At 34.9% G+C, this 14,717-nt stretch overlaps 1 protein-coding gene across 3 annotated transcripts in view; it reads left to right on the forward strand.

The window, feature by feature from the left end:
* CSMD3 (CUB and Sushi multiple domains 3) overlaps positions 1–14,717 on the forward strand; it is a 699,407-nt gene that overhangs the window by 239,531 nt on the left and 445,159 nt on the right. For all 3 annotated transcript variants that reach the window (XM_009643918.2, XM_009643926.2, XM_035899525.1), the window contains exon 6: positions 1,557–1,669. In XM_009643918.2, the coding sequence (XP_009642213.1) occupies positions 1,557–1,669 (113 nt within the window). The remainder of the gene's footprint in view (positions 1–1,556; positions 1,670–14,717) is intronic.

Consider the following 14,717-nt stretch of genomic DNA (forward strand, 5'->3'; position numbering starts at 1 on the left):
CTTTTATTTTCTTTCTGATTCTCTCCCCCATCCCACTGAGGGAGGGGGGGAGTAAGTGAGCGGCTGTGTGGTGCTTAGTTGCCAGCCGGGTTAAACCACAACAAGATGTGACTTACTTAACTTTTTGGTTTTGATGAGAAATATATCTTGGATTATTGGCTTGATGCAAGGGGTGTTTATCTAAAGCTTATTCACCTTCTTTCTATCTATAACATCTCATCTAATAAAAAAAAAAATACTTCTAATTCAGACCTTCCTAATGAGCAAGTCAAGATGAAAGATTACAGTTACTGGAGTAATGTCCTGATCTCAAAAAACAAACAGAAAATCAACAAAAAATCCAGATAGTGTTGTATACTGGGTCTAGTGGCCTGGAGTTAATTTTCTTCATAGAAGCCCATATGTTGGTGTGGTTTGGATTGGTGACTAAACCAGAGTTGATAGCACACCAATGTTTTGGCTATTGCTGAGCAGTGCTTGCGCAGCATCAATGCTTTCTTTTTCCCCCCACTCTGTCCCCACAGTGAATAGGCCAAGGACAGTGCTTTCTTTTTCCCCCTACTCTGTCCCCACAGTGAATAGGCCAAGGACAGACAAGATGCTGGGAAGGGACAAAAACCTAAATGGCTGACCCAAACTGACCAAAAGGGTATTCTATACCATATAACTTAATGGCCAGCAGTAAAAAATGAGGACAGGGGATGGGGGATGGGTAGCCATTGCTTGGAGACTGGCTTGATAGATCTACTGTGGGACATGGTGAATGACTGCCTTTGTATCACTTGTTTGTGCTGTACTTTTCCCTCCCATCTTTACTTATTAAATTGACTTTTGAAGAGTCTCTATTTTGACCCAGGAGATGTTTTACTTTTGCTCTTCCTATTCTTTCCCCTGTCCTGCTGTCAGAGGCGGGGAGGGGAGTGAGTGAGCATCTGTGTGGTGCTTAGCTGCTAGTCAGGGTCAATCCACCACAATTCCCTAACCTTCTTGTACTTTTAATAACTAATTTTCAGATTCATTGAAGTGATAGAGTATTTTTTATTTCTTTGTACCCTGAATTTAGAAAAATACTTACTTACTCTTGAAAAATAGGTGCCTGTTTTATACTTTCAGATGGTGGTATGCAAAACCAAAGCTGTCTTTTTACATATCTTCAACTTGAAAGTCACAGGGTGCCCAGAGCAGTGTTCTGCCTAACCGGTTAACTGACCTGGATAGATGAAAATTCTTTCTACACTGAACATCATGTACTTGCATCATGATAGTTCTGTGTCTGACCAATAACGTGACTGTGTGGTTTCTGGATTAGCGCTGATTTGTATCCTATCACTTGGTCATGCAGAGTCGACAATCTTGTCTGTCCATGCTTACCATAACATACTATTCATTGATAAATAAAAAGTCCCACAGACAGCACGTCAATGAATGTGTGTTTGAAAAAAAAAAAGCTTTCCGTGCAAGACCTTTTTCAAAGCTTTATGAAAATCTACCAATCTTCAGCCCCAATAATTTGTTAATCATTTAATAATAATTTTTATTTGTTTGTTTTAATTCAGGCTCTCTGGAATGAATATACCTCCTCCAGTTATCAGCAACAAAAACTGGCTCAGACTACATTTTGTAACAGACAGCAATCACCGATACCATGGATTTAGTGCTCACTACCAAGGTACATTTAAACAAATAATTTTTTTTTTGTCGTGGTTGCTTTTGTTAAGAAAAAGAAAAGTGCCTGAAGTTGTAGAAGAAATGGGAAGGGCTATTTTAAAAAGTCCTCATAAAGGTATAATTTGTATTTGCATAAATTCAGCTGTGCAACCTGTTATATCAAATTACAGTATGTTAGAGTATGGGTAGTGTATTATCTAGTGTATCTAAATAGAGTTATAAAAGAATTACAGCAGATATCTACTTCACTTTACCCTGTGCAAATATTTAACTTTTGAAATGGTCCTAAAATTTGAAATATATTATGTAACAGATACAGAAATAATGCTTTTATCATTAGAATATGAATTTTCCTCTGTTTGTGTAAGTCATGTTTGTAAAACAGTGAGTAAGTTTCTATTTACAAATGTAGTATTTAATCAATATTATCTCTTACTGCCTATTTCTGAATGCCTTGTGCTACTACAGGTTTAATTAACCTGTAAGATTCTTATCCACTGTTTTTATGAACAAGCATTATTTTGAGTAAGAGCAAAAACATCTGAAGCATTGATTTGGGAATATCACCATTTGGAACAAGGTCATTATAATGATGAAGTGCTAATGAAAACTGAGCTTCATTAGTGTATGGCAACACTGCTTTTTCACAAGCATGGTGTAAATAATATTTTTCAATATCTACAGTGCATCAATGGATCTTCAGGGAACAGTAACCCTTTTTGTGCTTTTGTGCTTTTCCATTTATCTGATGAAAAAAAAATCATGACACTCCAAATGAGATTTAGTTCAGGAATTTCTTTTACAGTTCTCTATAGGAAATTTAACATAGGAAGAGATTGGCTACATAAATGTTGGCAGAATCTGATAAAATGAATCGATTAATGTAAAATTTGCAACTAAAAAAAAACTAGGAGTAATTTTTTATGTAATAGATTTTTTATAATAGTAAACTTTTTAGAACTCTCTGTGATTGCCTTAGATAACATATTCTATTCAGAGCATATCACATTCAGAGCACATTGATTACTATTTCACCAAATAGTATGTATCTCTGTTTAGACTTCCTGAGCTCATAGATGTTCTGGAGTGAATGTAGCTAAAAGGAACCTTCCTGCTGCAGCTCCAGGGCTGCTACAGCTGTTTATGAAAGGCACTGACTCCTTGTTTGCGTGGTATCCTTCATACCAATTACGATGAACCACACTCTTTAATGGGGAATCACTAGCTTACGGGACTTTAAAAAGATATAAAGTAGTAACTTTCTCTATTTGATCCTACCCCACAATCCAGAATCCATGCGATAACTATTTCGGCAGCTTCTGTGAAGCAATTTGGATTGTTGAGATGTTAATTTTTGAACTGCTGAGAAAAGGAGAATAACTGTGTCTCAGATGACACAGATACTTAAAAAACTGCTGAAAGTGTGAGGTAATAGGTAATGAAAGAGAATAGACTGTTATTTAGTTTCAAAATGTGTTTTCTGCAAGTCATATAATACATGTGAGTTGGTAGATAAGGGACATTTGAATATGCTGTGTATCTTCTATTTCTCTTTACCACCTAAGTTTGTAGTGATTACATAACAGGTTTTTTACTATTATTTTGTTTTGCTCTTTTATTTTTTAATGGTATATTGCTGAATGTATGTTAAAGTATACTCTGTACATTGTGAAATGCTGCAGTAGTCCACCTTACTTAAAATGAAGACAATATATTTTACAACTCTATTTAGTGACTACATTTTTTTTCAAAATTTCAGCATGTAAAAGCATTAAATGTGCATACTCAAGCAGATATGATCATTAAAAATTAACTTTGATAAGAAAAAATGAAAAAAATACATTGTCAGGTAACAGGGAGAAAAGAGTGTGAGGAATTTGAATAAACATATTAAAAATCTTTCATACATTTAGAAAACAAATAAAAATGTACACCACAAAATATTTCAGTTTGTTAAGAACTGAACCTTTTGTTTTTTCAGTTAGAGACAACCTTAAGCCTTTTTGTAAAGTCTATTTTCAAACATTAATTGCACTGGTGGTCTGACATGAGTTGTCACAAAAGCAGATAAGTGATAAAAATTTAAAAAAAGTTTTCCAAAGAGCCAAAGTAGTAGATACATGAGACTGTTTTTCTTTTCAGGAGTTTATTTCTGCATCACTTTTGAGAGGGTGTCTGTTAATCCTTTCAATAACCTGTATTATCACTGTACTACACTATAATAATACTACACTGTTGTAAAAACCTGCTCTTTCCCCTGTTTAATTAACATAGATATTAATGTAACTTACTTCTGACTTCCTTCCTTGGAACTTAATCTTTCCTACATAGTGCCACTATCACCAGAATTAGTAATTTCTTACCACTTTGCCTACTTTAGCTTTCTTTATTCTACTGTTGCACTGGACCTAGATTCCAAATTCTGAACTTCAGAACACTGCATAATTCTTAATCTATCACTCTTTGTCACTTCAATACTCTTTTCACCTAGTCACTCCCTTGGCTTGCTGGTTTTGTTTGCACAAGTGCACATTTTGTGCTGGTGTATTTGGGTGGTGGCTTGACCCTGAGTAGCAGCAAAGCAATCCCACAGCCACTCACTCCACCCTCCACAGTGGAACAGAGCAGAAAACAGGAAGAACGAGAGTATGAAAACTCATGGGTTGAAATGAAGATGGGAAAAATCACTCATCTGCTGTTCTGGGGAAAATAGTCTTAATTTAACATATTTCATTACTGATTTGGGTGTTGAGAAACAAAGACAAATATTTAAACAAGTAGGGGAAACACCTTTCCTCTTCCCTTTCAGAGGCTTAACTTCATTCCAGCCATCTCCTTCCTTTCTCCACCTCTCCTCTACCACCACTGATTACACTTTGTCTCTTCAGTCAGGACAGGAGTTTCAGTTCAAGGTGTAGGAATTTATTTCTGCTACTCCTTGTTTCTCACTCTTTTCTTCTGCTGTTCCTTCCTTCTTACTCATTTCCTCTGCTCTGTTGTGCGTTGACTGTGGGCCGGTGTCTTAGGGGAGGAACCTACTCCAGTGTGGGTTATCCATGGGTCCAGTCCCTTTAAGGGTGTTACTAGCTCTATAATGGAGCACTCCTGTTCTGGTCTTGTTCCTTTCTCTCAGTGTTTACTGCCTTTTCTTAAATGCCACAAATTCTGCTAGTGGGCTCAGTTGCTTCCTGTGGTGGGTCCATTGCAGAGCCAGACGGAACCAGCTGTGACCAGCATGGGGCAGCCCCTGACCTTCCATCACAGAGCTTACATGTGCAGCCCCCCCGATACTAAAACACTGCTTTTTTACCAATTACAATCTGAAAAAAAGCTTGGCTGTTTTATACAAACAAAAGAAAATAAAAAATAAAGATAGTCAAAATAAAAGAAAGTAAACAACTTTTTAGGCAGGATATGAAATAACTAAATGTTATTCAATTCTGTTCTCTTAAATTTATGAACATTTAAGGCAGCCTCAAATGGTCTAGCTTCAGTGTAATAACTAAAGCTACTGTGGCCTAGACATTTGAAAAGAAGACTAAAAATGATACAATACAAAGTTCTAAAATCTAACTGTATATGGGGAAAAAAGCAAAAACAGAAAACCTAGATATACATAAAATCTAAACTTACATGATCTTTTGTAAGCATCCTTTTAATTTCATTAATTATATTTTGCCTCATTTTCTGCTTAAGGCTTTAGTCTTGCAAACACCTGTGAAAATGTTTAAATTGGCTTATACAGGACAATTGAAATTTATTGATGTACATGAAACTATGGGAAACTTCATATAAGTACATTGTCATGCAAGCTATGTGTATGTATTTCTTTTAACAGTCATTTTAATTAACACAGAAGATATTGAATTATACAATATTTAGAAGATATTGGTAAATGATAATAAAAGTGATATATGTCAATTAAAAAAGAATCAAAATGTTTCCCTGCCCAGATTGTGGTGTCATAGCCAAGACACGTTTATTCTTGTTTGTCTGATCACCCCTCTTTCAGCACTTCTTTCTATTCACTGAGGGTTCTTTGTCTTGATGTTTTCTGACTGCTTTGTTAAGATTCCTTTTGAGTTAGAAACTGTCAGCTGAAGTAGAACCAAAGCTTCTTTGGATCTTCCTGAAGCTGCTGCTTCAATGTTTCTTGGCACTGGTAATCCTCTTCTGCTGTTTCTAAAATTAGTTGTGCTTTTTTACTCCATTCATTCGCAGTTCCTGTAAAAGTTCCTTTTGCTTGTTGCTTTCTGTTTGCTACTCTTTGCATTCCATTACTTATGTATGAATCCATAATATTATCTAAGTGGATAGAAGGGATTAAGTTAACTTCACAGCTTCCAGTCTTACAGGCTGGCATACACAAACTTCAATATTCTTTATGTCAAGCATACCTGGACTTAGAAACAGCCTTTGGAAAAGAATTCTTCATTTTCTGATAGTTAAACATTATTCTAAGAATCCGTAACTTTGTTATCTTTTGAGATCCAGCATCCTTTCTCTCTCCCTCTCTCCCTCCCTCCTCCTTGAAAGCTCTGGAATATTTCAGCAGTAACCCTATACTTGCTATTTATTTCACTTGCGAAATCCATTTGTTAACTGCTTTTTCCCCCTTCCTTCCCCCTTTCCTTTAACTCTGTTTAAGCCACATAAAACTAATGTTTCTGCTATCAGCAAAATAGTATCAAATATGTTGATTGAGCACACAATCACATCTGCCTTCCATTAAGAATCTTTGCTTATAGGAAAATGAGGATGAAGAGATGAAATATATCTACGAGCTTTTCAGAATAGGATAAAATTTAGCTGTCATGCTCATGTTGAAGCATGCGAATGGTTACTCTGCTTAATATTTGACAGCCAGCTATGTAGAGCTGACGTTAGATAAATGCCAACACTTTCAACACGTGATGCAATATGCAAAAAATTACATTGAAAAGTTTTCTCTTTCACTACTTGAATTTCCACTGTTCTTTTCTTTTTTATTTCTGTCATTTATTATATGAATAGAAATGTATTTTCATTCAGAAATTACTTACAGAGTTAGAATTTTCCTAGATTTTTTTTTTTTTTTGTTAGTTTTGCTTTGAGAGAGAATTTAAAGCAATTGGCAATCAGGTAAAGAACAAAAGTAAGTAGTACTAAAGCTGCCTCAGAACATCATGGGTAGAATTGCCAAAAGGGGAAAACTGTCTTTTTCACTTTTTTTGTCAGAACATCTAACAATTTAAACAGATTTTTTTATTCATTCCTCATCTCAAAGGCTGTTGTAATGAACAGTACACAGTACTACTACTGGAAGACTCAGCAGTCATAATGAAGTCTTAGATGAGATTCATCTCCAAGACACCAAAATGTAGAAGTCTCTGTATTATAACCTATAGGTTTAGACACCTGTCTGTATCAAAATACCCATTACAGCTGGGCAGCTGTGGGGCACAGTTCATCTGTACATGATTATATGTACACTGATGTATGAAATCACCTAGGGTATCCAAGATATTTTTATGGCGGTAACAGAAGTGCAAAGGTTCTTCCGGCAGACAAACCAAGGTGTTCCAGAGAAGTATGTTATGAAGTATCAAAATTGCACCAACCCAAACTATGTACGGGTAACTGAATCTTCCCCATACCTACCTAATCCTGTCAGTGCAGGTTACGGAGTGATTCAACTGACCACATTGTAGGGGTTGGTTAGATGTCCTCTAGAGTAAATGAGACATCCTCATGGTGTTGGCAAATCAGAATTTACAGGAGACCATGCCATTCTGGCAGAGAAACTAGAAGACAAGGAGGAACACCTAAAATAACAACAAACAGCATATAGGCAGCTGTTTTGTCCTGTCCAAGGTGCGTACTTCAAGATGAATTAAAATACTATGTTCCACTGACTACACTGACTAGATTTCCATTTATTATAATAGTTTATACACTTAGTGCAACTATAGACACACAGATGTAAGTGTCTTAATCTCAGGTTGAATCTCACATAATGTGACTACTCAGTTACTGACATGGCTTTTTACTACCAATGTGTTCATGGGATCTTGAGATTCCCTGGGAGAAATTAAGGTGTGGCATTGCTTGTTCCACATCTGTAGAAGTCTGCTACTTAAGTAAGGGCTGTGCCTGCTTCTGCTTAGGCCAGTGTAAATAACTTTCTGGTTGCATTGATAATTTATTTGACAGATGACCAATTTTTAAATTTTTTTTAGACAGATATTTAGTTCTCAGTGTTGTAGATCTGTGACTTTTCAGACCCTGTACTCCTATTGTCAAAACAGCCCAGATAGCTACCTGATTTTGTAATGGATGAAGAAAAAAGGAACCGTCTCTTCATAGAATGAAAGGAAATTACCAGAGCTTCTCAACAGATTTTTTTTTTCCTCCAGGCATAAAAAAACTTAAATTGCATACACTGTCACATAAATAAATGTTTTTAGTGGATTTTCATACTCATGAGTCTTTTAGCCCTGCTTCATCTTATACTGAGCTGTACTTTCTGAACAGATGATTTTTCACCTTTGCACTCTTAAGATATCTTTTATTCACAGCTATACAACCCACACAATGACAGTGCGGAGAATGACTTTGATTTTGCTATAGTCAAGTCAGAGAGGAGAAAAGCTGCATTTTGTTGACACTTCCCCAGTTTAAAGTACTTATTTTAAGAGTTCTCCCAATTATAGGTTTTAATAACACCACTGTTGGTGGTTAATTAAGTTAGTCCTGATACTGCAGACAGAATCAAAAAGGTCTGTTTCCAAAATTTTAATTAACTTTTTTCTACTTCAAGTAAGATCACTATTAATTAAAAAAGTCAATAGAACTAATGTTAAATATGAAAACATGGTAGTCTGTGCTAACATTTAAATTGGTGGATTGCAATTTACTTCTGAAATACATCTTAAGTGATGAAGTAAAGAGTCCTTCCCATTTTTTTAATGATTGAACAGAGATGTCTTCTTAATTTCATGCTTATCCTAAGGAAAAATGTCTAATGTTTTAAGCACATTCAAATATTTTAATATGTTTCTATTTCATTTACTATTCTACACACTTCTGTTCATTGTTTACAAAAGAGTAAATGACAATGTTTTATATACTACTGACTGTAATTACTTCCATCTCTTCTGTAGAAGAGAAAAAATGTACTGAACTACTCTTTATTTCAATTTAGGTAATACTTAGAAAGAAAGTATTTTCCTTACTTAGGTCAGTTTAGTTGGAATTTCAGGAATTTATATACCGAAATGAAAAAACAACATTTCAAACGACAATAAAAAAAACAGGAAAATGGGATATTCAGACTGTAAAATCCATAGATAATATGAACAGTCCTGCTTTATGAAAAGGAAAAAAAAAAGTATTTAAAAATCAGTGTGGTTTTAATGATCCTATATTTACGTATATATGAATAAGTTTATAAATATTTTTGAATACATATAAATATTGTCAGATACATATAAATATTTTAAAATATATAAATATATATAAAATTATATATCTCTACATAAAATTATCTCTTAAAAAAAGTAATCCTCTAAGGAAACAAACTAAAATTCAAGACAAATTAACTGTTAAAATAAATATTCTCTGGTAGTGGAAGTCTTCTGATAATAGCACATAAGCTGTAGAGTTTATAGGACCTTTAGAATACTTAATTTTGATAAGTTCAGAACATTAAGTTCAATACATTAATCTGTATACTTCATGACCACTAAACAATGTTTATTGCACTATTGATCTCTTCATGTCAAGATGATATAAAAACTGAGGGGAAAAAAATGGGATAAAATACTTGTTTACATTCAGAATATTTAGTGGTATTGAGATAAAGTGTTGGAACACTTTGTTTCTCCTTTAAAAAATGCTGGCATTCAAATGATCCCATAATATGCTTGGGCTCTTTCATTGACATATCTTTTCTGCAGTGAAAATTATTTCACCACAGTTGAAAGCGATAAGCCATTCCAGTTAGTTTTTTAATAGCTTTGACCATTACAAAGTTTACTTGACACCAAAGGAAACAAACCTGAAGTGGCTAACTTTGGAAAACCAATTTTAAACATTAAAATGAATACTGCCAGTGATATCAGATGTACTAGGATTATTTCTACTGGATGATTTACTCCCATTTCCTTCCTTCTCTCCTCCCCGAGCCAATATTTTCAACTTTTTTTTATTCTAGGAGGTCATTTTTCATTTTGGAGGGTTTTTTTTGTGCCATTAAGGGACACCCACACAATTAAAGAGATCATTTTGATAATAAAACCATAGCCAGATGTAGATAACTAGATAATGAAATAATAGAATGTGGGGGTTTTTGTGTGTCTTGCCTGATAGTCAAGTTTTCCATGTACTTTCTAATCAAACTGCATGCATATAAACAGAATATTCTTCTCCCTGTCTTTATTTCTCTTTGGCCTAAAGACAGAGTGTTTGTTCTTTGGTTGCTTTAGAACACTTGCACTTTTGATAGAAATCATATCTTCATGTCCTTGAGCATAAAGGTAGTTATTTGGTTTAAATTTAATTGTATGAACTGGTGTTGAGGCATCAAGCATGTGAAATATAGTTGGTTTGTTCTTTTAAATGTTTCTCCTTCCTTTATTTTTGTGAAGACTCTAGTCACACCATATGCATGAAGGCTGAGTAACATGCTGAATAGTCTCCTGCCTAAAGATAGGAAAGTTATTCTTTTTCCAATAGAAAAATCAGATCTAAAATTCTGTTCTGGAACATGAATATGGAAATGACCCATGCAATATGCTGTGTCAGAAGTTATTTCTTAGTCTTAAATATGATACTACAGTTTTTATTAATTCACAGTATAGGTAAGGTTGAGGGCATTTGGCTTTACCCTTCAGAAGTAAGTCTAAGATTATCTAATTCCACAAGTAAAAGTATCTTTTGCAAAGTATCCCCCAAATTCCTTAGTAAATGAAGAGGTAAATCTATTCAATCAAAAGTTAATGTTGTAATGAATTTTACTCCTAATAAGGAATGAAAGAATTTTCTGAACTACCTTTTCATTTTCCAGCTATACTTTCTCCACCTTGGTTCCAGCTAATTGATCTTTTCATACTTCAAAATATGGGCTGCTTTATTTGTGTACTATATTAGTAGCAGTACCAAAAAGCTGAAGAAATTTAACTTTTTTTTCCCATTCACAGGCACCTGGAAATGAATTAAACATATACCTCCATTTAACAATGTGTTTTCACTTAAATGCAGCTGAGGCAATAGACCTTGCATATTAGTGAACATTATTATATGAAATTTGTTAATCTGTAAAATCACTAACTAGTGCTAAAGAGCTTATCATTTAGACCTGAATTATGTCAAATTTCAGTACTATTCATATTTGAAAGAAAACTTGATAAAAGTCTTCTGAGAACCATGGTGGTCATATCTTCTCTAAGTCTGTCTGAAAATAGCCAGAATAACAGTAAAATATCTGTGTGAATACTAAAGTGTTTGTAGCATCTCCTAAGAGTGATTTTTGTTGTTGTTTTTTTTAAAAAAATTATTTACTTGCTTGCTTGGGTTTTTTTTTAAATACATTTATTTGCTTGTGACAGAACATATGGGGTTTTTTTTGACTGAATCCTGTATCAGTACTAATATTAAGGTTTACCTGTGGAGAAAAGGAAATTAGCCCAATTCACATTGCTTTATGCATTTTCAATTCCAGTGTTATTTTTTTCAGCAAGCTCATATGTTTGGGGGTTATTAACATGACATATGACATTTACTGAATGTCACCTATTTTTAGCTAATTTACAAATCTTTTTCCATGAGTGGCGAGAAGTTGTTTACATATGAACTGAGGTATGGAGGTTGAGAACTGTGATTAGGAGAGAAAAAAAGGAAGGGTAGAAAGAAATATTTGTATCAGGAATCCCAAAAATGTGACCTGAGAGTTCTTAACGGAAACAAATATGTAAGAAAAAGACAGAGCACCAAGTAAATTGACCAGAGTGGAAAATGAGGGATTGTGAGGAAAAGATTTAGGTGAGAAACCCGACAGTAATAAGGAGAACCTGAAGAGAATCTGTTGAATGACTTACTAGGTAAGAAAATGTCTTGTATAACACATAGCCTGGTTGGAGTCGAGTCTGTGCTAGTTGAGAAAAATTGGCTTGAACAGGTAGCCGGGATGAGCTGTGCATGGTATAAAATGGCGTGTGCAGGGACAAGTGTTCAAACTGGTTCTCAAAATTTCCTCGAATGTCACTGCACAGCTGTGAATATCTTGCTTCCTACCATGAAATAGCTGAAACCTACCAGAAAACTTGGGTCAATAAGATGGTTTTTATACTGTATAGGATCTGACTGAGGATCTGTTAAAAATAGTGTCATGTAGAGATGTAGAGTTGGCTACAGTTCCTTTCTATTATCATTCTGAAGTTAAAAGGTGATTTGTGAATGATATAAAAAATTTAATTTACCCTAAGAAGTAGCTTAGGTATCATAACATCACAGGATAATTCAGATAGGAAGGGAACCTCCTACTCAAAAGAAGCTGGGCATTGAGATAAAGCCAGGCTACTCAGGGGTTTATCCGGTTCTGTCTTGAAAAGTCCAAGGATGGAGACTTCATGACATCTCCAGACAATCTGTTCACAGCTTGGCTGTCCTCACAGGGTAGAAGTTTCTCCTTATACTTGCTCGGAAATTCTCTTGTTTCAACTTAGACCCTTTCCTCTTGTCCTCCCACCTCATATGTATTGGACGCCTCCTTTTAGGACCCGCTGAAGCTCTCTTCTCTGGGCTGAAAAACTGCAGCTTCTTCAGCCTCTCCTCACAGGGCAAGTGCTCCACTACCAACCATCTTGGAGACTGTCTGCCAAACTCACTCCAGTTATCAGTTTCTTCTTTCCTCATCAGCAGGTTGGCCAGTGTTGCAAAAAGATGCTCTTGCTACACTTTGTCAGTAGCACCTTTACTACTTTGAGTGACAGCATACTGTAGTCACTCTGTTTAGGCAGAGGTTTATTTTAACAGCACATGAGATTTGTACTGCTGCATCCTAAACCATTGCTGCATCATTCAATTTATCTTTAAGTGACTGGGTTCTCAGAGTTATAGTCATGTCTTGCTGCACTTGTAAGGAATTCAAAGACCTTAGCTTGTGTTTCTTCTTTGTAACTCTTTTTGCATGGCAAGCACTGCAAAATTATCTCAATTTGCAAATAAAATTATGGGATCTCTTGATCATTACTATTGTCACTAATATCAGCAAGCTCTTATGTTCTAAGGTAGTCACTATAAGTAAGAGTACTACATAGCTCTCAGGTCCATACTTAGAGTACTTAAAAAGCACTACTTCATTCTTTTTAAACTAAATATTAAGAAAAGAGTAGAGGACAAAACAGAAAACATGCTGCTGTATAAATTGACCTACACCGTGACTATTGTTGTTGCTCTGGTCTCTGCATTTCAGAAGACTATAGTAAAGTTGAAGAAAGTTCAGAGAAAGATAGCAAATATCACCAAACACATGGATTAGTTTCCAATTCAAAAGTGATTGACTAGTGTAGGACTCTGCAGCTTGGAAAATAAACAGAGCTGTGGGAGGAGGGGAGATACACAGACAGGAAAGTCATTAATCACAGGGATAGTACTGCAAGTAGTTATTATATCTGCTTTGGATGCCAAAACTGAGATGCATACCAATGCAGTGACTTGGCCAGAGTCACCCAGAAAGTTAGCAGTGGAGTAGGGAACTTGGTATTTTGAGCCTCAACCCAGGGCAGGCTGAAAACTATGAACACTAACCCTTCCACTTTCCACAAAGCTGGCAGATTTGCCTTGGTAACGTTGTTTCAGTCTATAGTACTGCCTTGGTGCACTATGATATGTACAAATATTTGTGAAAAGAATCCTTGACTTGAATGACATGTATTCAAAATAAGTGGATATAAATAGAAAAGGGATCAGGCTTATTGACTTTCTGAAAGTAAAACAAAATGCTGCTTTTTCTACTCTTTCACCTGTCACTGCTTTTCCTTCTCTTCTCACTTAAGAGTAAACTTGGGATTAAAGGCAATACCTTTTAATTCCTAATAAATATCTAGTGTATAGGTGTAACAAACAGGCAAATAGCATATGTAGGTTTGTAACTGGAGATATAAGAAGAAGACATTTCTTCTCATTTGTATGCAGCCTGGTGCTGGGTAGCTTATCTTTTCATGAGAGAGTTATAAAAGCCACATGTTTAAATCATAGTTTCCCCTGGAAAGTTCTAAAACTTAGATGTGTTAAATAAATTAATGATAAAAATATAATAGAGTCTTGAAGGAAATTTGACTTTTAAGAAATTTACCACCTGCCTTTTTTTAAGCCATTTGAGCACACTCTTTTGACACTTAGAGGAAACCAGTCAGTAGTACTTAAGCTAAGAATCATTCAGGTACTTAATGACCCTAATGGGAATTTATGAATATTAACCAACCTGTAAGAAATTAATCCTTTTACCTCTTGTGGAGGATACCATAATGCCATTTTTGAGGGTTTAATTGGCATTTAAGTATCCCACGGTCTTTATACAGAGGCAAAATATTTCTTTTTGTACCCTTCTTTTTACTCATCTTGCATTAGAATTAATGTGGTGGTGTTTTTTGTTTGTTTGGATGGTTTTTTAATTATTATATCCTAGGGGAACAAATTTACTCAATATTTGCTGAAAATTCTCAATCACTGCTATCAAGTAACTTTTTCTTACATGTAAAAGAAGTTACTCTGGAACTCTGTAGGATCTTTCAGAAGCTCTTGCTTCTGCAAAGGTGATCATAGTGCAATTTAATTTATGTGAAATAAATACCTAGAAATGGTGGTAAAACTGTTGACAGTTTTGACTAAAGCCAATTTCTAAGCAGAAATAACCAGAACCTAATGAGAGACACATAGAACATGTGCTATAAGCATCAAATAGAACTGTACTTTAAAGAATGATCATTTCAATATTTTTCAAGACCCATTCAGAAGGTTTCTGATGTCTTTCATAGTTACATTTCTGAGAAGATAAAAGTTTATACCTG

The sequence above is a fragment of the Egretta garzetta genome, unplaced genomic scaffold (genome assembly GCF_000687185.1).
Source record: "Egretta garzetta isolate BGI_Z169 unplaced genomic scaffold, ASM68718v1 scaffold240, whole genome shotgun sequence".
Lineage (NCBI taxonomy): Eukaryota > Metazoa > Chordata > Aves > Pelecaniformes > Ardeidae > Egretta > Egretta garzetta.